Source organism: Siphateles boraxobius, unplaced genomic scaffold, assembly GCF_051911475.1.
Source record: "Siphateles boraxobius isolate OS27281-9 unplaced genomic scaffold, OSU_SipBor_1 31, whole genome shotgun sequence".
Taxonomy (NCBI): domain Eukaryota; kingdom Metazoa; phylum Chordata; class Actinopteri; order Cypriniformes; family Leuciscidae; genus Siphateles; species Siphateles boraxobius.
The window spans coordinates 1,273,898-1,300,634 of NW_027508931.1; the positions used below are offsets into that span (position 1 = coordinate 1,273,898).

Sequence of the window (26,737 nt, forward strand, 5' to 3'; positions counted from 1 at the left end):
ATTTCTCATAAATTCAACAAAAGTTTGCGTTCTTAATCAACATAACGTTACCTCTCCGCGATCAGACTACAAAATAAATATGTACATACATTGTGAAAGTAAAATCTGGTGTTTTCTTTATTACATTGTATTGCATTTTGTAGAAATATAGTGTAAGCCATGCATTGCTTGGAAATATTGAGATCTAGTAAATCAGTATAACATAGACATCTGTAGACATGAAGTGGCAGCTTCAGCCATTTGCAGCTATGAAAAGTTTGGCGGCTGCAGCAGCCATTTAGGTTTTGGCTGAGCCGGCTAGCCAGCCAATAACTTCATCAGCCAGCCATTATTCTCAAAACAAATGGCTTCGGGCTCTAGTCCCGAGCCACCACTGCAGGGGTCTCATGTACAGAAGGCCAAAAATAACTACGTTAGACGCAACTACCATGAGCCCCAACAGTCTCAGAGACTGTTTGCAGTGAGTGACTGACCTAGTTTTACATTCTTTACGGCTGTGAGAATCGCAGAAATACGTGCAGGAGACAGACGTGCTTGCATTGTTGTCGAATCCCATAATACACCTAGAAAGTGGTCCTCTGAGCTGGGAGGAGTACACTCTTTTTGGTCTTGAGCCGCAACCCCAACCTCCTTATGTGGGACAGAACGACATCTCGATGTTGAACTGCCAAAAGCTCGGACTTAGCTAAAATCAACCAATCGTCGATATAATTTAATACGCGAATGCCCTGGAATCTCAGAGGAGCCAGAGCTGCATCCACGCATATTGTAAAAGGTGTGGGGTGATAACCTAGGCCGAATGGAAGAACCCGATACTGGTATGCTTCGCCCCTGAAAGCAAACCTCATGAACCTCCTGTGATGAGGATGGATAGATAAATAAGCGTCCTTTAAGTCTATTGTGACAAACCAGTCCTCGGACTGAATCTGTGACACAATCATATTTAGCGTAAGCATACTTTGAACTTAAGATTCTGAAACCTGCTGTTTAATTGACGCAGGTCTAGAGTAGGACGCAACCCCTCATTCTCTATCGGAACAATGAAGTAATGGCAGTAAAACCCTGACTGTCTGCCGGGAGGAGGAACCCCTTCTACAGCTCCTTTTGCAGAAGTGTCAGTACTTCCTGCTCCATAACCAAAGCCTGCTCGGGGTCCACCACAGTGGGGAGGACCCCTAGAAATCTGGGCGGACAAGAACTGAATTCTGAACCCTTTTCTATAGTGTGCAGGACCCACCGAGAAATATGTGGCAGTAGTTTCCACGCTGCCAGAAATTCTACTAGGGGAACCAGTCTCTCAAGACTGGCCTCTGGATTTGGTTGAACATTCACTACGGTGCCCTGAAGCGGCGAACCGGCAGGGAACAACCGAACTGACCGTTCTACGACCCTCCTCGGAGGATCGTATCGGGACGCTGACACCTCGCTGCCCTGAACGGCGAACCGGCAGGGAACAACCGAACTGGCAGCGCTGCGACCCTCCTCAGAGAGTCGCACCCCAGAGGGCGCCGAGGAGAAACGATTTCTCAAAACCGTCCCTGCCCCGGAGGAGCCCTCAGAAGCTTTATTAGAGATGACGACAGTCCTCAGATCTTGCCTCCCTTTAAATAACTTAGTTCCAACGACCCTCCTCGGAGGATCATTGGAAAAAGCAGGCACCTCGGCACCCTGAAACGGCGAACCGGTAGGGAAACCGAACTGATTGCTCTACGACCCCCCTCGGAGGATCGTTTGGGGACACTGACACCTTGGTGTCCTGAACGGCGAACCGGCAGGAAAACCGAACTGGCAGCGCTGCGACCCTCCTCAGAGAGTCGCACCCCAGAGGGCGCCGAGGAGAAACGATTTTCTCAAAACCATCCCTACCCCGGAGGGGACCACCCTTTAGAAGCCTGATAGCCTCGGCGTCAGGGCTTCCTATTGTCCAAGCTTTTTTAGAGATAAAATAGTCCTCAGATCTTGCATATCTCTAACTGGCTAGACTGCTACCGCCACCCAAGTCCCCTTCGATTGTGGAGGAGCCCAAATGGCGATGCTCGTTCTTGCACTCTGTGCTGCGAGGAGCTTAGTAGACTGAGACTGCTCCGCCCAGCAGTCTCAGGAACATTAGATTGGTGAGGAAGAAACCTCTGGAACGCCGCTGAACGGTTTATTCTTAGTTTTTTTTTTTTTTGAAAGCGGAGCGTCCAGAAGAACAGACATAATTTTATCTTATTTTTCTTTATTTTTAAATCAGAAAAACGTATATATATATATATATATAAATATATCACTCCGTGGCCACCAGCAGGAAAACAACCGAACTGGCCGTGCTGCGACCCTCCGCAGAGAGTCGCCACCCAGAGGACGCAGAGGAGAAACGATTTCTCGAAACCGTCCCTCCCCAGTATAGTTTATCTGTTTTTGCACGACGCAATTCTCGAATAGCGTCAGTGCTGACAACCTCACATTCATCCATGTCTTTATAATTTACCCACCAGCGTTGCCTAATAAAAAATTTTATTTAGATGGCTGGTTGGTAACGTTGGGGTTAAAAATGATGACGCCGACTCGGGAGAGAGAAAGCTAGCAAGCGTCTCTTTAACCCGAGGCACTGTCATACCATGATACTTAATACCCATAGCATTACTATAGTTAGACGTTGGGTATTAAACACATAAAATAGAAACCGACTTATTCCACGATCTCGACACCTCAGTGTGGTGTGGAGATAGGGAAAAAACGGCAGTCCCCGACGAGGAGGCTGAGATACAGAGTTTGTCTGTTTTTAGATTTATTTCATCTAATAAACTCTTTTTATTTTCACTCTCATAATGTTCAGCTGGCCAGAAAATATTTAACTAGCAACAGCACTAGATAAACCTCCTTTTAAAGCTCCTCTTTATTCAACAGAGTTATGAGCTGACTTATTTATTCATTTATTGAAAACTCAAACATCTGCCTTTTCTTAATATTTTTATTTGTTTTGTTCTCTTTTTTTTCTAAACAAAACACTAACGATATCAATTCCTCGGAACTGGAAATCGCCAGCACTGGATCTGGCAGGTGAAAGCTGAGATAGGGCGGGGCCCGTCCCAACCCCCGCTGTCAGATCCGTTTGCGAACCCCAAAATGCGAGTCGCCGCCGTGCATCGGCAACAGCGGGACCCGCGCAGGGAGCGCGAACCGAACCGTCCTCCTCGAAGAATGCCCGGCGGGAGCGGAGCGTCCTCACGGACAGCTTCTCGCAATGCTCACAGTCAGCCCCCTCGAGAACTGACTGTGGCATGCTCCACTCCCAAATAGTAACAAAAAGCTGATGTGTGTGTCCCCACCCGTGATATAACGTGGGCAGGGAACAACACCAAAGCTGCTTGCTCTCTTTTGCCATAATATATATATATATATATATATATATATTGCAACTTGACAGACAACAATAAATATGACAAGGACAGAATACACAGATCGCTTGCTGAAGGCAACAGAAGCTGTCGCGGTCTGTTTTCTGGTGTGCTTTATAGCTTCCTGGTCTATGACGTCACCGCCTGTGACGTCTCGCTCTTCCATTGGACTGATTATACACGTGCTTCACGACGCAATCACGCAGAGCGTTCCCACCGCGTCTCAACGCAGCTCGAGTTCCCTTGAAAGGGAACAAGAGTAATACATAGAAAATCATAATTGTAATAAATAAAAAATATTTTGTACATATATATATATATATAGCTGCACTTATGAATATTCACATCTCAACAAACATGATACAATAATATACAGCCATATAAATGATATAAAAAAAGGTTATAGATTTAAATATTCTTTAACCATGTGCCACCTCTGATTAAAGAGGTAAGTTTTCAATTGTAATGATGCAGTCATTTTTTCCATCATATAAATCTGTTTTAGTCTCTGTTTCCATTCAGTTATAGTTGGTGATTTCACAGACTTCCAATTAGCAGTAATGTTTTTTTTTGGCAATTAGTAGTAGTACCCGTAAAATATATCTTTGGTCAGCATTGAAAACATCATCTGATATAACACCCAGTAAGAAAAACAGCACATTTGAGGGAACTTCTCTTTTTACAATTTTATTTTCTCCATCTCTTCTTTAAAATTTTTCCAAAACGCAAGGATTACTGGATTATCCCAAAATATATGTGTATGGTCACCTGTTTTACTACATTGTCTCCAGCATAAAGCTGCAGAGGGGTCTTTTACAAACTTTGAAATAACCAGAGGAGCAATAAAATAACGTATTTTAATTTTCCAGTCAAATTCCTTCCACTGTTGACTATTAATTCCCTTATGACACCTATAACATAGTTTATCCCATAACTCCTCCTCTATTACTATATTAGCTTCTATTTTCCACTTTTCCTTAATATTATAAGTGTTTCCAACCATGTCTATTGACAATCTTTTATAAAGATGAGAGACATGTTTACCAACAGGGAGGAATTTTTCTGAGATTGTGATAAAATATTGTTCTACCATTTGGGATTTTGCCAATTCTTTCTTTTTCCTTATGGTTTGTAATGTAATGCCTATTTTGCAAATATCTATAAAAATCACTTGGGGGAAGATCAAACTGTTCCTGAAGTTGTGTGAAAGACTTTAAGTGTGTTTCTTCAAAGAGCTGATTATGAATAAAGAGACCATTAACTGCCCATCTCCTAAAACCATGGTCACACATTGAGGGTGGAAAATCTACATTACCCACTATGGGCATAGCTCGAGAAATTGTTCCAGCATCCTTAAGCATTTTCTTTACCTCTGCCAATAACTTTATTGTATGTTTTATCCATTCATTTCCAATTTTCATTTTATTGACATGTTTTAGATCTATAAAGGGTAGGACAGACAATTGTACACCCTTAACTTCCCCTTGCTCTATTTAAGTCCACTTTGCTTCCTCATCTCCCCTGATCCAAGTCACAATTGCTGCTAGTTGAGCTGCCCAGTAATAACATTTTATATTTGGCAAAGCCAAACCTCCTTTATTTTTAGCCAAATGAAGTGTTTTAAGTTTAATTCTGGGTCTTTTGTGTTGCCATATAAATTGAGAAATTAATTTGTCTAACATATTAAAAGTGGAAATTGGAACTCTTATGGGCAACGACTGGAATAGAAATAGAAGACGTGGGAGCAGGTTCATCCTTGACTTGTTGAATCTTGTTGACATATAACAGTAAAAGACTTAATGTTAAGGTCTGAATGGAACCCGTTTAGGCTACCCATGAACATTAATACATAGAGGCAGGAAGAAGTACTTTAGAAACCAGCCTTTATTAATTATTATTAGATGGGGTTTGGGGCTGGGTAAGTGGGACTGTTTCTGGGGGATAAATCTGAGGGAAGAACAGGAGACATGGGTAAGGACTCGGAGAATGCAGAAGACAAAAGGTAGGTAAAATAAAAAGTGTCTGGATCAAAAAATCTAGTTACGTACTCAATGCCCAAACCCCTTCTCTGCAATAATTAATAAAGGCTGGTTTGTAGAGTACTTCTTCCTGTCTCTATGTATTAATGTTCATGGGTAGTAGCCTAAATGTGTTCCATTCAGACCTTAACATTAAACCTCCAGTAGGTAGCTTTTGTAAACAAATATTTGTTAAAACTGTCATTATGTCCTGAAAGTAGAATATGAGACAGATAATCTGTGAAAAAAATCAAGCTCCTCTGGCTCCTCCCTGTGGTCCTACTGCCATTTGCAGAAATACACCGCACCCGGTCAGAAACAACCAATCAGAGCCAGGAGGAATGTCTTAGCAGTGTCAATCACGCTCGTGTACGCGCTGATCACCCCTCTCTTGCACAGCGCGAGCGCGTACCGTCGTTCGTGACTCTCCTGTTCGAACTCGTTCATCCAAATGAACGAATCTTTTTTCGAGTCATTTCGTTCATTCAACGAACGATATGACTCGAAAAAAGATTTGTTCATTTTGAACGAGTCTTTTTCAGAGTCATTTCGTTCATTCAACGAACGAAATGACTCAAAAAAAGATTCATTCATTTGGATGAACGAGTTCGAACAGGATCAGGAACGTGCATCACAGAACAGAGCAAGGCAAGCATTTGTGCTTATAAAACTTAAAGTTTTTTAATTATTTTGAAATGACCGATCGTTTCGCTAGATAAGACCCTTATTCATCGTCTGGTATCGTTTAAAGCCCTTTGAAGCTGCGCTGAAACTGTCATTTGGTCCTTGAAACGTTTATGTCCTATTGAAGTCCATTATATGGAGAAAAAGCCTGGAATGTTTTCATCAAAAACCTTCATTTCTTTTCGACTGAAAAAAGAAAGACATGGACATCTTGGATGACATGGGGGTGAGTAAATTATCAGCAAAAGTTTTTTTTAAAAGTGAATTAATCCTTTAACGTTATCTTAGTAGCTATTTATAACTTATAGAAAGAGTGCAACCTTATAAAGTTATATGTATTGCAAAATACATAATGATTTGAGGACCAAGTTTGTAGTCAAAGTATGAGCAGGCCATAGTCAATGTAAAGCATATTGTTGATGTTTATTAGTGAATGTTTCATAAACTGTTTATAATCCGCTGTCATCGGTGGTCCTGCTTACTAGTCTGCGCGTTCACGGCAGGCTCCGCTGTGGGGGAGGAGCTGTGGAGGGAGGGCTGTAGTGCAGCAGAAAGCAAGGGGGTTGGACCTGTAAGTTGTGCTTCTTCAAATTTTCAGGCTAAGTCAACATTTTCTCAAAACTCCCTACTGCAGCTTTAAGTCTTTTACTGTTATATGTCAAGAAGATTCAACAAGACATTTTCACCTGCTATACCCAATGTTTAGATCTGTTGTGGTATTTATGCAAATTAGCACATATGTAATTAAATTAGCACCGTTTGTCCATGTTAACAAACAATTTCAAAAAACTTGTAATACATTTTTTGTTTGTCTTGATGTAAGTAATCAACTCAGTAATTTTCATGGTGATATTTAAAGGTTAAAATTTTTACCCTATTCATGTGAGAAAAATAATGAATAGGCGAATGAATAGGCTATATTTGGGTCTTTTTTTCGAAACTTTCCCCTAATGGGATTCTTCGGGGCTTTTTTTTTTCCTTACTCAGGACATATTGAGGATACAAAATCAGTTGAGTTTGCTTCTGTTGCAATTTGTTCAAGGTTGACCCCCATTTTGGCTTAAAATGACTGGACTAATAGTCTTACTGTGAATAAATAATCAGTGCATGTTATTCAAAAGAAAAAAAAGGACTCTGGATCTTTGCTTGTAGTGTAAAAGGCTTGTACCTTTTTTGGCCGTTCCTCCTGTCTGATACTCCACTCACAGGGCACCACCCCGTCATTGTACAGCTGGACCGTGATCACCTGGCACAGGCCACACTGGATGGTGTCGAACTGCAGTGTGTCTGTTGACACTGTGAGGGAGGGCATGGTGACCTCTGCACATAAACACACCTGTACTTGGGGTCCCTTAGTCACCTGTCAAACACACAGGATTCAGTGACACAGAAAATCAACAAAGGGGCTATAATGTACAATACACATAGCAGTGTGTACTGTACAAACAATATGCAAAATGTATCAAATTCACTGATTGTAGCTAATTGTTTCTAATTGAATCAATTCTATTACAAATATTTTATATTATCAGCATAATAATGCGTTGGAAGTTGAATAAAAAAATTAACAAATTTTAAGATGACACAATTTTGCTTTCATTTGTTAAATGAAAATTTATATTTCTTATTAATTTTGTCATAACATTTATTTGTCTTAGCTTTTTCTGCACAAGTCTTTATGAGTGAATGATTTTGATGGTGAATGTTTGCAATCACAAAAGGCATAAGGGGTCAATATTTTATCCTCATCCTGTACATCTTTGCTCGTCTCAGATATTTAATGTTGCTTTCATCAAACCTGTATGGGCATAACTGCATTGATCTGTCCCAGATTGGCCTCACGGGTATCAAACTTCACTTCAAACGTCTCTGTCTCACAGAAGGGCAAATTCTGCACCCTGTCCAATTCTGTACTAAACCCTGTGAGAGAAAGAAATAATGCAGTGGATCCTCAATAAAGCTATAATGAACAATTCTGTTTTAGGCTTTGCCGATACTAACATACTGGAATAATAACACTCATAGAAAAAAACTCAATTTTAATTAAGCCTCAAGCTTCATGAACAATCTAAACACATCACAAAGATTGACCCCTACTCAAACATCTGTTTCGCTGAAATGGATGATGTCCAGAACAAAAATATCTGTTAATAAAATCTATTGAACATTCTGCAGTATGGACCAACCTGTGCCTGCCAGTGAGCTCTTGTCAGCTCTGAAAGATACAGCCACTGGACAAGTGTTGGTTACTTTGACAATGTGGGTCAAGATGCTGCCATTGATGACATACCCAAAGTCCAGTGTGTACTCAGGCAAGATTAACCTAAAGAGAAGTTCTATCAGACACACGCATTGATCGCTTGTAAAAAAAAATGAAAGCTTTCTACATGAATAGACTTACTTGCACAGCTTCTTGAGCCAGTTGTTAGTGGACCCAGTTGCTCTAAGATCAGTGACTTGGTGCTGTTTCTGAACAGCCATGGCATTTTCCTTCACAAGTAGCCGTTCTAACTCCATCTGCAGCAGGGCATCATACTGCGGCACACGTACAAGGACATTTATAGTACCACACACAAATATGTACATACAAAGCTGTAATAATGGCTATTCTCACAGGAGTTTAACGGATTACACAAATAATTTATGGGTAAGCTAGGAAGAGGAATGTCCAATTATCACAGTCACTCACAGTGGGAATGTAGTCATCTTCAGGTGATATCTCCTCTTTTACTGTGACAGGCCTGCTCAACACCCCTTCCCTTAATTTCTCATTCTCCACCGAGTCTTTTGCCTCCTTTAGCAAAGAACCATATATCTCTGCATCTAGCCAGTGAACAGAAAACACCTTAATAAGGTTTCATAGCTTCTTCCGGAAGCCCTATTCAAATGAGATTTCATTTCAGAACATACTGTATGTGTGGACACAAATGTATTACTGTGGATGTCTGTAATTTTGTCAATTCGTACAGGATGCATAATATTTGCAGGAATTTCAAAGGTAGGTAATGCAAATGCTGAATTGCTTTCACACTTAACTGACCTATTACCAATTTTGTTTAGAGAGTTGTTTCTCCCGCACCCTCTTCCTCAGACTTGACACTTGCCAGATTGAGGCAACGCAACAGGAACGGGCACGAGTGACAATGGAAGCCTTACACTGTTAGTTGATGTGTTGATTTATCTGCTTTTTGATGAGTCTCTGGTCATAGAGCTTTTTAAATGGATACAGAGGCTTTTTAGGTCAGGTAGAATCTACTGGGTCAGGTAGAATATGGATAATATTGTCTTTTTAGGTCAGGTAGATTAACTGGCTATAGCTCTGTTTTTCAGAGAAACAAATGTTTGAACAAGCATGTTTCCTAAATCTCTGCAAACATATCATGGTATTTTTTATGATTACAGTCAATCATTAGTGCCTATGATTTAGGCACCTTTAAAGTAAAAGCAACAGTAAAACATTAAAATGGTTTAGTTCAAAATCAAATCATCTTACGAATTGCTATTACAAATTCAACATCTCTTATTAAAGGCCTTATAGTGTGAGTCAATGTCTAAGTATCGACCTTATGATATAAAAATATCTCTTGAGCAACAAACCCTGCCATTTCTTCACTCTTTAGTACAAACTGCCTGTGTTAGTAAAACAAAGCATCCGATCAATAGGTAATCAGAGAGTAACACAGCACTCCTTCCTCAATAATAGTTGTACTATTTGCTCTATAACCACAAGACCTCAGTTCCCACTGAGAGCAAAACTGCTTGTTTCTAAGATAAATAGCACTCCTTCTGGCTGGCTTCATATCAGACAAGAAAATGGGTTTGAACAGTTCTAGCGCAGGGACTGAGCTAGTCCAAGGTCAAGACCATTATGTCAGTCTGCAAGCTGGCATGGTGCGACTGTGTTTGATTAAAGGTTAGGCGAGCCAGGACGCAGGGCTGGCCTCCTTTCAATTGTATTTGATGAGAGTGAAAGTTGGACCATGTTCAGGAATTTAAAACATCCTGTCAGAAATTCGCAATGTGGCCAACAAATTTGTGATGCTCTGTTGGCCTCAGAATGGCTAATTCAATTATAAGGTTCGATTAATTAGATCATATGAAGATGTGGTGTCTGACTTGGCCAATAACTTAATGGCTATACTCTAAACTCTTACTAAAAAGCTCCTTTTCCTGTTTGAGTTGGCATCAATAGGATCTTTTTTGCCTGTTTTTTCATCCATTAAGTGAGAGAAAAGTAAGGGACCGTTCACACAAAACGCATTCTCACGTGTACACACTGTTTAGAAATGGTAAAAAAGAGCAGGGGTCTTGAGGTTTGTTTTTATGAGACATATCAGAATACAATAAAGAGCCAAACAGCAAATTGAAAGCAACCGCATACGTAATGCTCGAGTGCGAGATGCTAAAAAAAGTTTGATGAGATAGGTGCGGAGACACCTGTCTAGAGCATGTTTACATAGAAAAACAATTAAAAAGCAGAGCAGATGAACGCAAAAACACATTTTGTGTGAACTTTTCCTAAGAGCACACTTGTCCTCAACAACAAGCCACACAATTTGAGGTTAATAGCACAAAGATAAACAATTTGTGGTAGTTAGAGGTTTGTTCAGATCTCTACATGCACTACCAGTTATGGGTCAGTAGGATTTTTTAATGCTTTCTTTTTCTTTTTCTTTTTCTTATCTTATCTGATCTTATGCTCACCAAGGCTGCATTTATTTGATCAAAAATACAGTAAAGCAGTTATTACAATTTAAAACAACTGTTATCTATTTATTTAATCTATTCTTATATATATATATATATATATATATATTCAGCATCATTACTTTATTCTTCAGTGTCACATGATCCTTTAGAAATCATCTTAATATGCTGATTTAGTGCTTAAGAAACATTTCTTATTGTTGTCAATGTTGAAAACATTGTGCTGATAATCTTTTTGTGGAAACTATGATACTTTTTTAGTATTCTAAAATGTTGAAAAGTTCAGAAGAACCGAATTTATTTGAAAATAAAAAACTTTTGTAATGTCTTCATTGTGACTTGAGATCAATTTAAGGTGTCTTTCCTTAATTAAAGCATTAGTTTCTTTTAAAAAAGAAAATCTTACTGAAACTTTTGAAAGGTAGTGTATGACCAACAACAACTTACTCAGATCTCTAGGAAGGTCCAGACACAGTCGAGGGAAAATACCCTCTCCTCTTACAGTAATGACTTCAGTTTCATAAAAGGCCACTTGCAACTGAAAAGTCTTGTGAAAGACTTCTGGAATTCCTGGAAGGTAGTATACACTGAGCCTCATTTCTGCATACGGCTCTAGGTGACCCTTCAGAAGGAACACAACCATGACACATGATGCACTTCGGGCACAAATTTGATAGGAAGAAAGGTAATCAGTGTTTCAAAACATGAAGAACATTTCACCTTGCTGGGGATGATGAGAGGCTGACCAGGTAACAGTTGCTCCAGAAAGACTCCTGGTTCTCCAGTTAGAGAAGAAAAATCAAATCCAACTTTCCCTGTATTCTTCAAAATTAGTTCTGCTTCAGCCACATGGTCAAACAACTGTGATTTATAGGAGGGTGGGGGGGGGCAGAACAATTATCCATTTACTTCCATTTATACAGATTGCTGGTGAATTAATCATATTGCTAATATTTTGAAAGTGTCAAGTTACCTGTAAACCAATATCAATGTCATTTGTGTCCAGTGTATACGAAACAAAAGAAGCCTGACCCTTGAGTGTGATCTCATAGGTGGGCCCTCCTTCCACCTCACACAATGCCAACACGTGCGTGCTGATGTCAGCGTGACCAAGAAATGAGAAGGTCACCAGCTTTGTGTCACCAGGCTGTAGCTCCCCATACAGTGAGGAGATATCAAACACCTATGAAATAGATGAGAATGAAAAAAGAGGCTTCAAAATGTATAATACTTTTAGAGAATATATCAACATTGAGGGACGAACGAAAGGTTATACGGACCTCTTTCACACTCACACTTGGATGCCCATTGGCTGTGAGATTGATTGGTTTGCTTCCCAGCTCTGTGCTCACTGGCCGTGTTGAGTAGGTCCTATTCTGCTCTTGTCCACTACCATGATGCAATTCATCCTCTTCCAATTGAGGCATGATTACATCAGTCTCCCTGCAAAAATATAAACAATGACACATTATTAGTGGTTCTCACCAATCATTAGATCTCCATCTCTCTTACTTCACGTTCTTGTTCCGCCTAAAGGGTCAGGCGGAAACTAAATTGAGTCAAGATGGCCATTAATTACAGAAAGCATTAAATAATTGAATAGGTGTAATATATCAGAAGAAAAGTTAACAGAGAAAATCTCAGGCTCTGAAGAAAGGGAAAAGAATAGACTAAGTGCCTCATTCAGAATAAGTGTTGATGGAATCAATGCGTCATAATATTTAGCTTTCAGAGATAAAGCAAATCAAAAATCTTGTAAAAACTATTCAGATGGAAGGTTGTATTGAAGCTGAGCAGGCTGTGACAGTGGGTGTAATTATAAATGGAGTCAGCAGGGGGCACTGTTAATCAAAAGATGTAACTTCATTTTTTTGATAAACCAGGATGCGATTACTACTATAATGAATAAGCTCCACAGGACCCCTGGAAATTAAAAACACCAGTCGTATCTAGAAAAAAAAAATCCTTCTCATCCGAAAATGTACAACTTTTGTACTTGAATGGTATTTGTTTGAAAATCTGTGTGTGTTCAACAACATCTCCAAAACCAGGTTGAGAGCATAGAACAAATGACAGTACTGAGAGCGTTTCAGATACCAGCGCAGTGAAGGGAAGTCTGGTGCAGGTGTTCTCAAAGGCTGAAGTCTCTCAAGAGACATGTGCTGCCAGAAACGCTCGCTACGCTAAACAAACGCACAGATAGCGCCTCACTTTTACCTGCCCTTCTCAAATATGAGTGCGTACGTGATGGGTGCTCTTGAGCAATCTAATGATTCTGTAGGAGGCTACGCTTCGTTCTCTCATTATCAACTTGGAGAACCAGTGAGGAGCTGAGGTAATACTCAAAGGTCTGCTAACATGATGAGATTCGGGTAAACATCCCCCTTTATATGTATCCTCATAATTCCTGCTTATTATCGGAGAGGCTTCAGGGAGTTGTCAGCCTCTAGCATCACACTGAAGCTGTTCTCAGACCTGTTTGGGTCCATCTTGCCGTCAGCTTCTCTCTGCTCTAACAGCTCCCACTGCGCTTCCCCACTCTCCTTTCTTTTCCCCCCAGTGTCTCCTTCAGTCCCCTGGCTCGTCTCGTTAAAAAACCTACCAGAAAAGAAGGAAAAAAGTAATCAGTCTAATATCAGCCGCAGACACCACGAGAAACTGTCCATCAGCAAGAAATCCGCCATGTGCCGAGAGCCCAAATGGATCAACGAAGTGGTCCAATAATAGTGACTTCGGTCTTGGTTTAATTACTGATAGGCTTTTAATTAGCAGGCTGGACAATGCATGCTAAAAACCCTGCGATAATGATAGGAAAGGTCATAGTCTTATTGGATCATGCACGAGGTGGGAAGCGAATAGTAGTGTGGAAAGTGATTAATCTTCACTGGCTTTCTCTGTAGCCCCACAGTGGCTATATCGATTAATCCGACGCAGGACATGGCAGCCACTACAACAATTTAAAACTATACAAACTCAACCCAAAGCTATCAACAGCTGAGATTTAAAATGAAGCGTTGTGTAAACAATTTTGTTTTCTAACCAGGAGACCATGAGTGTGTATGTAAAGCTGGAAGTGTGTTAAATATATGGACCTATAAGACGAGCTGAAACACGCACATCGTTGCGATAATTAAATTATTTGAATTAAAACATGCTGTCAAATATAGCAAAAATACAATGAGAAAAAAATAAAACCACAAGATATTAACAATTCACTATTATGTGTTATTTTTTATTATTGGCTTATTTCAAATAATCTAATTATACAATGACACAGCTATGTCAAGGAATGTCCAGCTTGTACAGCTGAATCTGAACAGTGAAGGATAACTGGTAAATTGAATTAATTCGACCTAACGCATCCTATATATTTGAGATTAATCAGATATATACTGTATATACAACATAAATCACATCGTAAAAATTCATAGGAAAACATCACCTTGTAAAATACTTAAGTTTTCTCATGAGATCAGGTTGGCTAGTCAGAATGTAAGTCTCTTAACAACAACACACTGACACACTGATGATGATTACTAAAAAACATTCACAACATTGTTTTAAAATTGTAAACTCAATGTTATTTTAGGAGACCAGGTTTTACATCAAAAGTGTTTTTTTAACATGTTTGTGATAAATGTTGATAAATGTTTAATATATAAAATGTTTGAATAATTAGTTTATATTATAATTAGTAATTTTCAATGACTAAAATTAAATGGTATTTTAGTCAGAGTAAAATGGATTAAAATTACATCTATAATTACAGAATATGACTTAAAACTACGATCCGTAACTTTTTTGGGTTAAAAATTATCCAAAATACATTTTTGAGCAAGTACATAACCAGCCAGTGTTCAAAACTATCTGCTTGCCTTAGCTCAATTCAAAACGGTAAGCTTGTAATTGTCACGGTTTGGGTTTTGTTTCTTGTCCCTGGTTCTTGTCTGTCATGTGATCCCCTGTTCTAGTCATGTGATCTTGCCTTGTGTTCCCCTGTCTGTTGGGTCATTGGTTGATTGTTTAAGTCTTCCCAGGTGTTTCCCGTTAACCACGCCCCCTTGTTATCCTGTTTAGATCGTTTGCCCCTGTATTTAGCCCTGTGTTTCAGTCCAGTCTTTGTGAGTTCTTGTATTGTTGTAATGCTGTATGCACGCTGTCCTGTTCCTGAGTCTGGTTACCAAGTCTGTTTAGTTTTGAGTTTATTTAAATAAAACACTGCTGCACGTGGATCCTGCTTTTGCCTCTGCTTCAGCTGCATGTAACAGTAATAATGTTTTTAAATCCAGTGGTACTGGTGGATTTCCACAGGAAATTCAAGCATGTCTTTGCGTCATTACGTCACATCTGGACACATAAAGAAGGAGTCTCGGCTAGTAGGCTATATTGCGTGTGAGGATGTTGGAGGTGGAGATTTATAGCCTTTTCTCACAGCACTTGATATAATTGAACTCATCAATTTGATGGCGGATCCAGAAAGGTTGAAATGAGAATCAGCAGTGACAACTGGAGACTCATCCGTTGTAAAATGCAAGACTTCGAAGTGGCTAGAGAAAAAAAGAGACTGCAACCTGGCCCATGCGAAAACAAGGATAATATTGGAAGGGCATTAAATGTACATAGTCACGCTATGATAATGTTGTTAACATTAACAATTTGAGAACAAAGTATAATTTGCACGGTTTGACGTGATATGATAAGTGAAGCGATCGTTATATTTAATCAGCACGATTTACTGCAATGCTTTTTTTACCTTAGTTGGTCAGAACAAGAGTGGATGTTACTTACTTGTTCAGATGACATTTTCCGGTGAAAATTCTTATGTTAGTCATAGTCATACTTCCAAAAAATACAATCTGTGATTCTGAATGACAACATCCACACCAGCGCGGTGACTGACAGCCGTTTTTCTCCTTAAAACATTGGATTCATCCGCGCTGTGCAGTGCCGAGGAACAACCCACATAAAGTTGATAACTTCGCGAATAACTGCAATTTCAGATTTCGAACAATTATGGTGACAAAGAGGAAAAACTACGGACTGCAGCTTTGATTTAAATGATATCTTCATTAAAAGACAAAAACTATGACTATAACGACTAACACATTTTTAATATTTAAACATTTTTATTTTAATTGAAATTAAACAATGGTTCTACTCTAAAGACTAACTCAGTTTCTTCAATGGTTCCACGATAGGGCACTGAATGCACTGTTTTAAAACACAGAGATCAAATGTTTGACAGCTATTCTAAGTTGCTCCATTTGAACACCCTAGAGACTGTAAATGCTGATGACCCATTATTTAATCACATGCTTCTCCACTATTCACTCCCATCAGCAAAGTGTGAGCTGTCAGCTGTATCAGTCTGTCATACATCATCACCCGTTTATTCAGTTATAGCAAGTTATTGCATTTCCTCTCAGGGCTTGGAAGGCATGACTGGACATCTGTCTGTCTTTAACATCTGAGTGCTGAAATAAAGCATCGATTGCTTAATCTTTAGGGGCTTTTCGTTTAATTCCCTCCAATTTATTTATGTATCTTTTTGTTGTTGTTTTTTTGTCAACAGAAAATCCATACTCCTTGAACATTTCTCTCAAGAATTCGCTTATGCAGCCTCTGAATTGCTAAATATCAGCTTATGTCCATACAGTCTATCCCTGTTTCTGCAGTGGACTACTGTACATTAAAATGCACTGGCTTGGAATTAAAGCACAGCACAACCAAATTCATTCTTTGGAGAGGTTTACCTGTGCTCCTAATCATTTTACTTAATGCCAAAGGACTACAAATCACATTTTATGGACATAAACTGTACTGTTCAAAATATCCTCTTTTGTGGGAGAGTAAAAAATGCCAGATATTTCAATTTTAGGTAAACTATCCCTTTAAGTTTAGATGTATTATTTTATAATAATGTTTGTGTTGTTCCTACCCAATATGGCATTGCTGTCGGTCTACCAGGAAGGCCCAACGGTAGGAAACACAGAGTGGGCTGCAGTTGGTCATGGTGAGCTTGCGACGGGATTTTGTGTTGTTGAGAATGCAGCCAAAGTCCAGTGTGGTGCTGGAGAACTTGAGATTAGGGAAGTGAACCTCACCCCTCAGCACCACCTGATCCTGCTGAGGGTGGCCATGGTAGCAGAACTCCAGCCTGTCCTCAACCACACGGGTGAGACGGTCCTGTCGATACATGGGGTTGAAACGCACCCATAGCTCTTTCTGAGCTCCGACTGCCAGCACCAGACTCTACAGAAAGAGAAGAATTATTAGAGTCAGTCTGAAAGACCAAAACTTCAGATGCACGGGTCAAAGTAATGGAAAGCATTAAAATCTTACCTGCACACTTGCATGCATAGATGTGCAATAATAGGATAAAATAAAATAAATAGCATTTTAAGGTTTTTATTTTGCTTTCGGAAGCAATAATTAATGACTCCCACTATAATGCAGTTACACTTGCCATTACTGGTAAATGAACAGCAACTATACTTAACCTGTTTACCTTTGAGGTTGTAAACAGTTCATCCCCATCATAATCACACAATCCAAAGGGCTCACGCAGGGTCAGTTCCATAGAGAGGTTCAAGGAGGACACACTCTTTAGAACCAGCCTCTGATACAGCGGAACCAGAGACACATCTAGAGCCTGTGAGTCAGACAAACTCCATAAATATATTGGGTTGGTTAGATAAGACAAAAGCAATAAAACACAAAATACAAAAATTCACTTTGGGGTCAGCAAATTTTTTTTTTTTTAAAGAATTAATACTTTTACTCAGCATGGAAACATTTATCAAATATGACAGTTAAGATATTTATAACGTTACAAAGGATTTCTACTTCAAATAAATGCTGTTCTTTTTATAATAAGCAGCACACTGTTTTAAACATTGATAATAATAAGAAATGTTTCTTGAGCACCAAATCAGCATTTTAGAATGATTTCTGAAGAATCATGTGACACTTTAGACTGGAGTAATGGCTGCTGAAAATTCAGCTTTGAATATTTATAGGAATAAATTACATTTATGAAATACTAAAAATGTAAAAATTGAAGTTATTTTAAAATTTTAACTAAAATTGAAGTTATTTTAAATTGTTACATTTCACAATATCACTGTATTTACTGTATTTTATAATCAAACTAATGCAGCCTTGGTGAGCATAAGAGATTTTAAACGGTACTTTATATTTAAAATGGCAATACACAAAATCTACTGTGACTATACAGAGTACAATCTTGCATAGGGACTGAGACAGAATATTTCTGAAACTATAGTAATATGCCGTGAGGATGTGATATTGAGACCAGCTATTATTAATGCTATTAGACACAATATAACTTGCAAGGACAAATATCAGTTATTTTTGCCTGTTATTGCAAATACTTAAAAGGCAAAATTCTTTCTTTTATCTCAGTCTGAGTTTTCCCTCATCATCCACTTCCTTGCTCTCTCTCTCTCTCTCTCTCTCTCTCTCTCTCTCTCTCTCTCTCTCTCTCTCTCTCTCTCTCTCTCTCTCTCTCTCTCTCTCTCTCTCTCTCTCTCTCTCTCTCTCTCTCTCTCTCCCCCTCCCCCTCCCATTCCCTACTCGCTCTCTTTAATTGCTTTATTCCTCCAAGCTCTACTAAGGGAGCATTCAGTAAATCTAGCAGCATGGGCTGTCAAAACACAGACGAATGGGACAGAGTCAGATAAAAAGAATGCCACAGAAATAAATTTGCATTTTTAGTTCTAAGATGCAGACTTACAAGGTGCCTGAAAACAGCTGTCAGAAAGATGTGTGTGAAGAAGTTTATGAAAATATGTATAGCTGCAGCAAAAATGTGAGAAAACAGGAATCTGACAAGGCGGGTGGTGTCGTGTGTGCAAATGTGTGTGTGTTGAAAGAGAGATAATAAAAGTGAAATAAGGCAGACAGAAAATCATTTTCATTATAATGATGGTTCCTCCTGAGCTCACTGTGCTTATTCTACAGCTTTTTTTAAAAACATAAGAGGACCTGAGTGGTTCAATTGAATTTGCCATCTCAGCTCACTTACAATCATTTTGCGAATGAGAAGTAAATTTGGACGGCTCATTTGAATGAGTTGGACATAACAGCTGCATGGTCTTTACTGTCAATACTTGAGGCGGAAATCTATTTTCGATTTCAATAGACCATAACATTTGTCCATGCCTCAATCTTGTCGTTATGCAGTCAAATGACTTACAAATGGATCGAAATTGATTGATTGGATGAAAAGACAATATACTTCTCTTCTGTACCATTCATAAATTAGGCTTAATTCCTTTACAAGAGAACAGATAATTGCCTCAATCTAACCACACATTGCAGACATTTTTTTTCTGTGCTTCATAAAAAGTGAAAGGACATTTAATAAAAGGGTATATGTTCAGCCACTGAGTTACTGCACAGATAATGGACCTGACATTTAGCATACACACACAATACAATATTGACAATATGAGTAATTAAAGGTATAGTTAACCCAAAAATGATCATTCTATTATCATTTACTCAAACTAATGTCAGTCCAGAACACAAAAGAAGATACTGTGAAGAATTTTGGAAACGGTTCATGTTCCAATGTATGAAAAAAAAAAAAATTCAGAATATCTTCTTTTATCTTCCCCTGAAAAAAGAAAGTCACACAGGTCTGGAACGACATGAGGGTGAATAAATGATGACAGTATATTCATTTATGGATGAAAAATGAAAATATTTCTTAATGTTAAATATCCCTTTAATATTAAGAAATGGATTAATGTGGTCGCGGTTTTGCAAGGATGAGGAAATGAGAGCCAAGCTCATTTAATATAAAAGTTTAAGCCTTTAAAACTCACCTATATTAAACATGAAAATGCAACTAAATAACACTAGATGTATGCATTTATGACACCAGTTAATGCATTAACTTTGGCATCCCCCAAAAATAACAAAAAATAACTAAATTGAAAACAAAGCAGAAATAACAACTAAATAAAAAATTCTTAACTTTAAGTGTTGGATAAGTTATCTTCAACAGTGTAATTTGTTTACTGTGCTAATTACTCTCTCTAAAAAAGTATTGCTTTACTTATTACTAATTACTTTCTAAATTTCATATCAACCAAGACTACTTGAACAATACAAGGATAGACATAAAACTGCTATTTTTTGATTCTTTCAAATAAATAATACAAAATTGCATAAATTATTCTTAAACTGACCAAAGTATTTAAAGTGAAAAGGATACATTAAAAACATATATTTAACATTAAATGTTAAATTTAGATGGTAATCCACTATTGTTTCATATAGAATCGTTCTATAGTCTATACGCTATTTAATGCAATCACATCAGAAGTACCTTTCCTTTCCTTTTTCAATGGTAAAGTAATTCAATTACAGTAATTATTAACTTGGTGATGAATTACACCCAACACTGACTATCATAGCCCTTGATGGTAGAGAGAGATTTTTGCTAACCTTTTCCACATAGAAGCTGATTTGTTTGGAGGAGATGTCTACAGCTGGGGAGACGAATTGGCATGTGACGTCTGTAGTAATGATGCACTCTCTCACATACTGACGCCCGACAACAGCATAGCATATAAGTTTTTCCGTAACCACCTGCAATTCATAAACGCACATTTAAAAAACATATTTATACATATATATTTTCACATTCTCAATTTATGAATGGATATGAATCATCTTTGAAAGTTTAATTTTTAATCTAGCTCAGCCTTGCATTAAAACTCAGAAATACAATAAAATAGAGCCATTCTCTATGATGCCTGAGAGCCGGCACACTGACTGATGGCTATGCAATGCTGCAGCCCAGCGTGGGACACAGCAGGGCAGGCCTATATTCCCTTCTCACCTTCTCTCATCTCTAATTTACCATTAAATCAATAAGGACTAAAGGAGGCATGCATCACTGTAATGCTCTAGAGAGGAAGTCAATGCACAGCTCCGTGTGTCTCCACTAAAAGAGGATCAAGTGTGGCTTTCAGGACCTTCATCACCATAGTATTCAAATTTTAGCAGGTTGTGTCGGAACCGCTGTTGGCCACCATATTTGAAATTGTTGCAAGGAATGTAGTCTAGTTATCAGTTAGAGACGATTAATAGCTGATGCACATAAGAAAAAGTTCTGATATAGGTACCTTGGGGACGTCAGAGGAGCCCTCTAGCAGCATGTCAGCTGAGTGGCCAGGAGGAAGTAATAAACGTGCAGGTGATAAGCTGAAGACAGGGCCTCCTTGATCTGAAGTTTGAAGGCTCTTGCTTTTTTTGTTCCTAGACTTGTTAGGTGACAGAATGTCTCTGTTGTAAAACTGTGGAAACCCCTCTGTGGTCCATAATAGTTGGTGAGTGCGACGTCCTCGATTAGTAATTCTGAAGGCATAACGACATGGGCCGGAACTAGAAGACCAGAAGATTTAATAATTTAACTGAACATGAAGTTTTGTTAATAGCGGACTATTGTAAATGGCAGAATTCAAGGACAGACATTGGCGTTGTTTTACCTGAAGTGGGTTCCCAAATCTAGGCTAGGAGCCAATGGACGGTCAGTGACTATGGTGGTGCCCTTTCCTTTGGCCGACACAGGAATGTTAAAATTTTGGCTGTCCTGGATTTCCAGAAACAGTTCATCCTGGAAGGGCATGGTGTCATTCAGATGGGCTATCAACTTCAATTCCAGACTTTCCTTTGGAGGAATTTCCCCTTCACTGTGATCCACACGCCAATGAGACCTGTTCCTTACCTATCAACATTCACATACACATAATAGCACAAAATCACTAACTCTATTGTGTAGTTTCAAACATACGATAGCAAAAAAGGATAATAACATTCAAATAATTACATACATAGAATGTTTAAATTACATATTAATCACGATGCTCTCATCCATTTAAATCTCTCTCTCTCTCTCTCTCTCTATATATATATATATATATATATATATATACTACCATCTAAAGTTTGGGGCTAGTAATATTTTCATATATTCTGTTTGAATATTGAAAATTTAATTTATTCCTGTGATGGCAAAGGTGAATTTCAGCACCATTACTCTAGTCTTCAGTGTCACATGATCTTTTCAAAATCGTTCTAATATGCTTATTTGCTGCTCAAGAAACATTTCTTATTATTATCAATGTTGAAAAGTTGTGCTGCTTTTTTTTTGTGGAAACAATTACACAATTACAATTCTGAATTCTTCAGTTCAAAAGAACAGCATTTATTTGAAACAGAATTATTTTTTTTGTACAATGTAAAAGTATACACTGCCACTTTAGATACATTTTAAATTTCCTTGATAAATAAAAATAATTACTTTCTTTCCAAAAACAAATCTTACCCCAAATATTTGAATGGTAGTGTTAATTATTTCGCAACTTTGGTCTTACTGAGCAACTAATCAAATTTTAAAGGGATAGTTCACCCAAAAATGAAAATTCTGTCAATATTTACTTACCCTCATGTTGTTCCAACCCCGTAAGACCGTTGTTCGTCTTCGGAACACGAATTAAGATATTTTTGATGAAATCTGAGAGCTGGATCATTCCTCTATACTAGTCCATAGGCTTCTTCAGGGATTGAAACTTGCCGGCCTCGAAAAGTTATTAAAGACATCGTTAAAATAGTCCAAGTGACTACAGTGGCTCACTCTTAAGTTTATCAAGCGACGAGAATACTTTTTGTTCGCAAAAACAAACAAAAATAACGACTTTTTTTCAACTATTAATTTCCTTCTCTTTGGGCCTCTAGTCAGTTAAACTAGTGTAATTGCGTAGAGCTACGTCACACGTAGGTTCACTATAATTGGCCGACGCTGGCCATGTGGGTGATGCGTGTGACGTACAACAACAGAAGCCTACGTTGTTAAACTAGTAAACTGACTCGAGGCCCAGAGAGAAGGAAATGAATAGTTGAAACAAAGTCGTTATTTTTGTTTGTTTTTGAGCACGAAAAGTATTCTCGTCGTTTGATAAACTTAAGATTGAGCCACTGTAGTCACTTGGACTATTTTAACAATGTCTTTATTAACCTTTCGAGGCCGGCAAGTTCAATCCCTGAAGAAGCCTATGGAGGAGTGATCCAGCTCTCAGATTTCATCAAAAATATCTTAATTCGTGTTCCGAAGATGAACAAAGGTCTTACGGGGTTGGAACAACCTGAGGGTGAGTAAATACTGACAGAATTTTCATTTTTGGGTGAACTAACCCTATAAGTCTGTACTCTTCTATCAGTTACAATTGTGACCAAGAATAACCACTTACTTTCACTAACTTTTCTAAAGTGAAAAGTTTATTTTACTGGTCAGTCCAATGAGTAAGATCCAAATGCTCACCTAGCTAGGAATACTTTGGGATCAAATGGGTTAATATACAGTAGTGACAACCTAAAGCATACTTCATACATCAACTTCATACAATATACAGTATAGTCCAAGTCACATGAAAAAAAATCACAATCAAAAAACAACGGTAAACTCCCTAATGTGTGTGGACTGATTCTTGTGTCTTATGTAATGTCCAGGGGAAATGATCCCACAGTGGCTATGTTTTCTAGTGGGTAATGAGAAATATTAATGATCATTCCCTCCCGGTTGGCTCCAACACAAGTAACTGCCACTCAAAACCATTAAGCAACATCTTATCTCAGTCTTGTAATTGAACAAGGTTTTAAATGAGCAGCTGTGTAGTGATAACATGTAAACATACAGTGTGTGTGTCTATATGCCTTGTGCTGCCAGCAGGATCGTCTTTATCTGAAGGCAGTAGGAAAGACGATAGTATAAAGGAATTGGAATCATGGATCCGTTTTATAATGAGTACTGAATGGCTAATAGAAGAATACTGTTTGTGCTTTAACTGACCCAAGAGTCTGAAATCTGGCTAATACTTCCACTGCGTCGGAAATCGAATACTATGCAAATAAACAGTACGGCAAAGGAGTAGTATGTTCGAATATATAGTAAATATTCGAAAAACAGAAGGTGAAAAGTACCCATATGACCTACTACTTCCGCCAAGATTCAGGAGTGTGCATTCGATGGGCACCTAACTATCCCATGAGGCCACGGGAGAGAATTTATGAATGGCAGTGAAGCGACTCAACTGTAGTCCACATGACAATAACAACATGTTGGATGTATTACATCAATATTTATACTACATAGAACATACTTTTTTAACAGTCGTGAGGTAAATTCTAATTCCAATGTACTGTAGTATCTTCTCAGATAATATGCTTATACAACGGGGTATTGGGATGTAGGATATGCATAAGCAGTTTTTTCCTCTTTCAAACCCCATATGTTAAGCACCTCCTCTCTGTCCTACTTTTTCTCCTTACTTTCATTATCTCCTCATAACGAGAAATAAACCAAGTGCAAGCTTGTCTTTGAATGCAAAAGTGCAACCCACCAGCTGCTTAATTTGTACCACTGCTTTCCATAACTGTTGGTGGAGTATTCAAATCAATTTTCATAATGCGGCCAAATGATTGATGTCCTGCACATTAACTTTTAATTGGAATTTTCTGACTGAGTAAAAAGAACGGGTGTTTGTGTGTTAAGGGATTCTGATTAATAGTGTTTTATTTATCTTAAGAGTGTGGCTCATCCTGATGGCTGAGTATAGCTTTTGGCACATTTATCATCATTTCCATTATGCTCTCCTTTTACAGTCTTCATAGGGAAAAAACTAAGTGAGCAGACTGCAGAGCGGAAATTGAAGGATAAGAATTTCCCATTTCAGTGTGCACAATCTAAGACATTAAGATCATCAGAATGTACATTATCCCACTTAATACATGGCTGCAATTCAGTAGTCATTAGATAAGTTTTTTTTTACTTGGTCACAACTATCCAATTAGAAACAAGTATTCCAGAAAACCGTGCAAACACCACATGAGTGAATTGGTAACTGACTTTTTCATAACCAACTCCTCAAGCTGATATGGACTCCTATATATTTTTGTGTGGCAAAGTGTGTTTGTGAGGCAGACAGTGTGTTAGAGGCCAAACAGGGGGAGCAACACTCATATCTCATATTCGCTTAACTGTGAACCATAGCAGAGCTACATGAATAATTCTGAAGAAATACACTGAATCTGATCAGTAGAATCTGGTAGTAAAGGGTTTTGGTAAGGGTCCCTTTGAAATATATTGTAATTCCAAAGACATTCATAACATATTGTTGCATAACCATGATCCTTTAGAATGCAATAGTATTTGTTTAAATTTACAAAAGAAGTTTGCCAATGGCTTAAGCTTCAATACAGTCATCACCAGCAGTAATCTGCCCTTGGAGGAAGAAAATTACAAATTCAGTATTCAGCAAGGAGGAAACGCCTTTGAGTAGGTAGAGGTTAGAGAGAGGGCCCTATCATTTGAACTGCGCCGGACTAAACGAGGTCACCAGGGAGACATAGATCACTCCGTAAGTCTTCATATGAAAGAGAAGTGGCAAAGCAAGTGGGAGAGAGATAAAGAAGGGGAAGACAGAGAGACGAGCCGGTCGATAGGGAGCTAGATCAAGGTTGGGGCGATTTCCCCTTGAGAGAGGAATCAAGTAAAGAACAAGCCAGCTGGAATTTCAATAATCAGATCAGACCTGCATTAGAAGGTTTAACACCATTGATTGCTTTAAACTTCATCGTGCTGTAGAGTTTTACAATGGAACCAAAAGTCAGTCTCAGGAGAGACATATCTTTCCAAAATCTCACAATACTTGTTTATCAGAAACTACATGAACAGATGGATGCATAAAAGCGAAAGACTGCGTTGTGAGTATTTTCAATTCACGACACACTGCTGTCAGCATCTGCCTGGCACTCAGCCACGCTATCGAGCGCCTGTAATGAAATTCAGGATCGACTAAAGCTGGAAAATGTTTAGTAAAAACTCTGGGCTTATAAAAGTCCTCAGCCTTGGAGGAGAAGACAGGATCAGTTTACCAATGAGTGTCGAGACATAATCTAGGATGCCCTTAATATCTGAATGAGTTTGTCTATATACGTGTCCAAGTCTCTTGGTATATGTGTGTGGTTGCATGCAATCCTTCCATGGATTAATTAAACAAAGCATAATGCTAAATTTATCAGTGCTGAGAATCAAGGAGCTTATTTAATATAAAGAGCAACCAAAACGAAAAATGGAAATTAAGAGAAATTAGGATTTATAAAAGGCATATGAGGGTATTATGCTAACTCTTATCTAATCTAATCTAATTTAATCTAAAAGAGCATCCACAAGGCATGGCGACAAGACCATGATATTGGACCCAGAGTAAGAAAACAGTAGAATAGGCTTCAGGTGAGGAAACTGACATTACAAGGGCAAAGGGAAACAGTGCCGAAGCATTTCATCCCTTCTGTAGCATTAGAACCCACCATTTGAGCAAAGAATCTGGCTGGGATTGGGGAGTCGTTTGACAGCTGCAAAGTCCTTGTGACATCAGTCAGCACGGGAATGCAGCCAAAGTTCAGCTTGGCAGCAGTGACAGAGACGGAAGGTCCCTGGCCAACACAGGACAGGAGGAGCTCCTATGGAGAAAAGGATTACACATATCAAAGATTTTTAGCGCAAAAAAAAATTAAAATTCCATTTTTGTGATGTTCCATCGAAAGAACGTAGGAACAGAGTTGGCTGTTGTGATGTGCAGAAAGCATTGAAAAAATCATGATATCTCAGAATGAACTGATTGGGCCGGTGACACTTAAGGGGTTAATACCAGCACATTTTTACATTACAATAACAAAATGCCAAAGAACAGTACTGAACAAAAGGTGTTTTTTTTTTGTTCCAGAATGTGTCAAAGGGGCTTTAAAATCAGAAGCCTTGCCGCATTTTCACATTAGAGACTGTTCCTCTCTTCAGCTATTACGTGAGATGCTGCGCTAAACAGCCTCCCTTTCTCTGTACTAACGCTATCA

At 38.5% G+C, this 26,737-nt stretch overlaps 1 protein-coding gene across 5 annotated transcripts in view; it reads right to left on the minus strand.

Moving 5' to 3' along the window:
• Positions 1-26,737, minus strand: part of hydin (HYDIN axonemal central pair apparatus protein) — an 89,209-nt gene that overhangs the window by 29,093 nt on the left and 33,379 nt on the right. For 4 of the 5 annotated variants that reach the window (XM_077248847.1, XM_077248845.1, XM_077248844.1 and 1 more), the window contains 16 exons: positions 26,195-26,347; positions 21,316-21,554; positions 20,953-21,211; positions 20,270-20,413; positions 17,301-17,444; positions 16,731-17,044; positions 13,268-13,390; positions 12,073-12,235; positions 11,766-11,975; positions 11,513-11,653; positions 11,240-11,414; positions 8,775-8,908; positions 8,487-8,620; positions 8,272-8,408; positions 7,884-8,005; positions 7,254-7,445 (listed from right to left, as the gene is read on the minus strand). In XM_077248847.1, coding sequence (XP_077104962.1) covers positions 7,254-7,445; positions 7,884-8,005; positions 8,272-8,408; positions 8,487-8,620; positions 8,775-8,908; positions 11,240-11,414; positions 11,513-11,653; positions 11,766-11,975; positions 12,073-12,235; positions 13,268-13,390; positions 16,731-17,044; positions 17,301-17,444; positions 20,270-20,413; positions 20,953-21,211; positions 21,316-21,554; positions 26,195-26,347 — 2,784 coding nt within the window. The remainder of the gene's footprint in view (positions 1-7,253; positions 7,446-7,883; positions 8,006-8,271; positions 8,409-8,486; positions 8,621-8,774; positions 8,909-11,239; positions 11,415-11,512; positions 11,654-11,765; positions 11,976-12,072; positions 12,236-13,267; positions 13,391-16,730; positions 17,045-17,300; positions 17,445-20,269; positions 20,414-20,952; positions 21,212-21,315; positions 21,555-26,194; positions 26,348-26,737) is intronic. The other variant, XM_077248846.1, reaches the window with a different exon arrangement.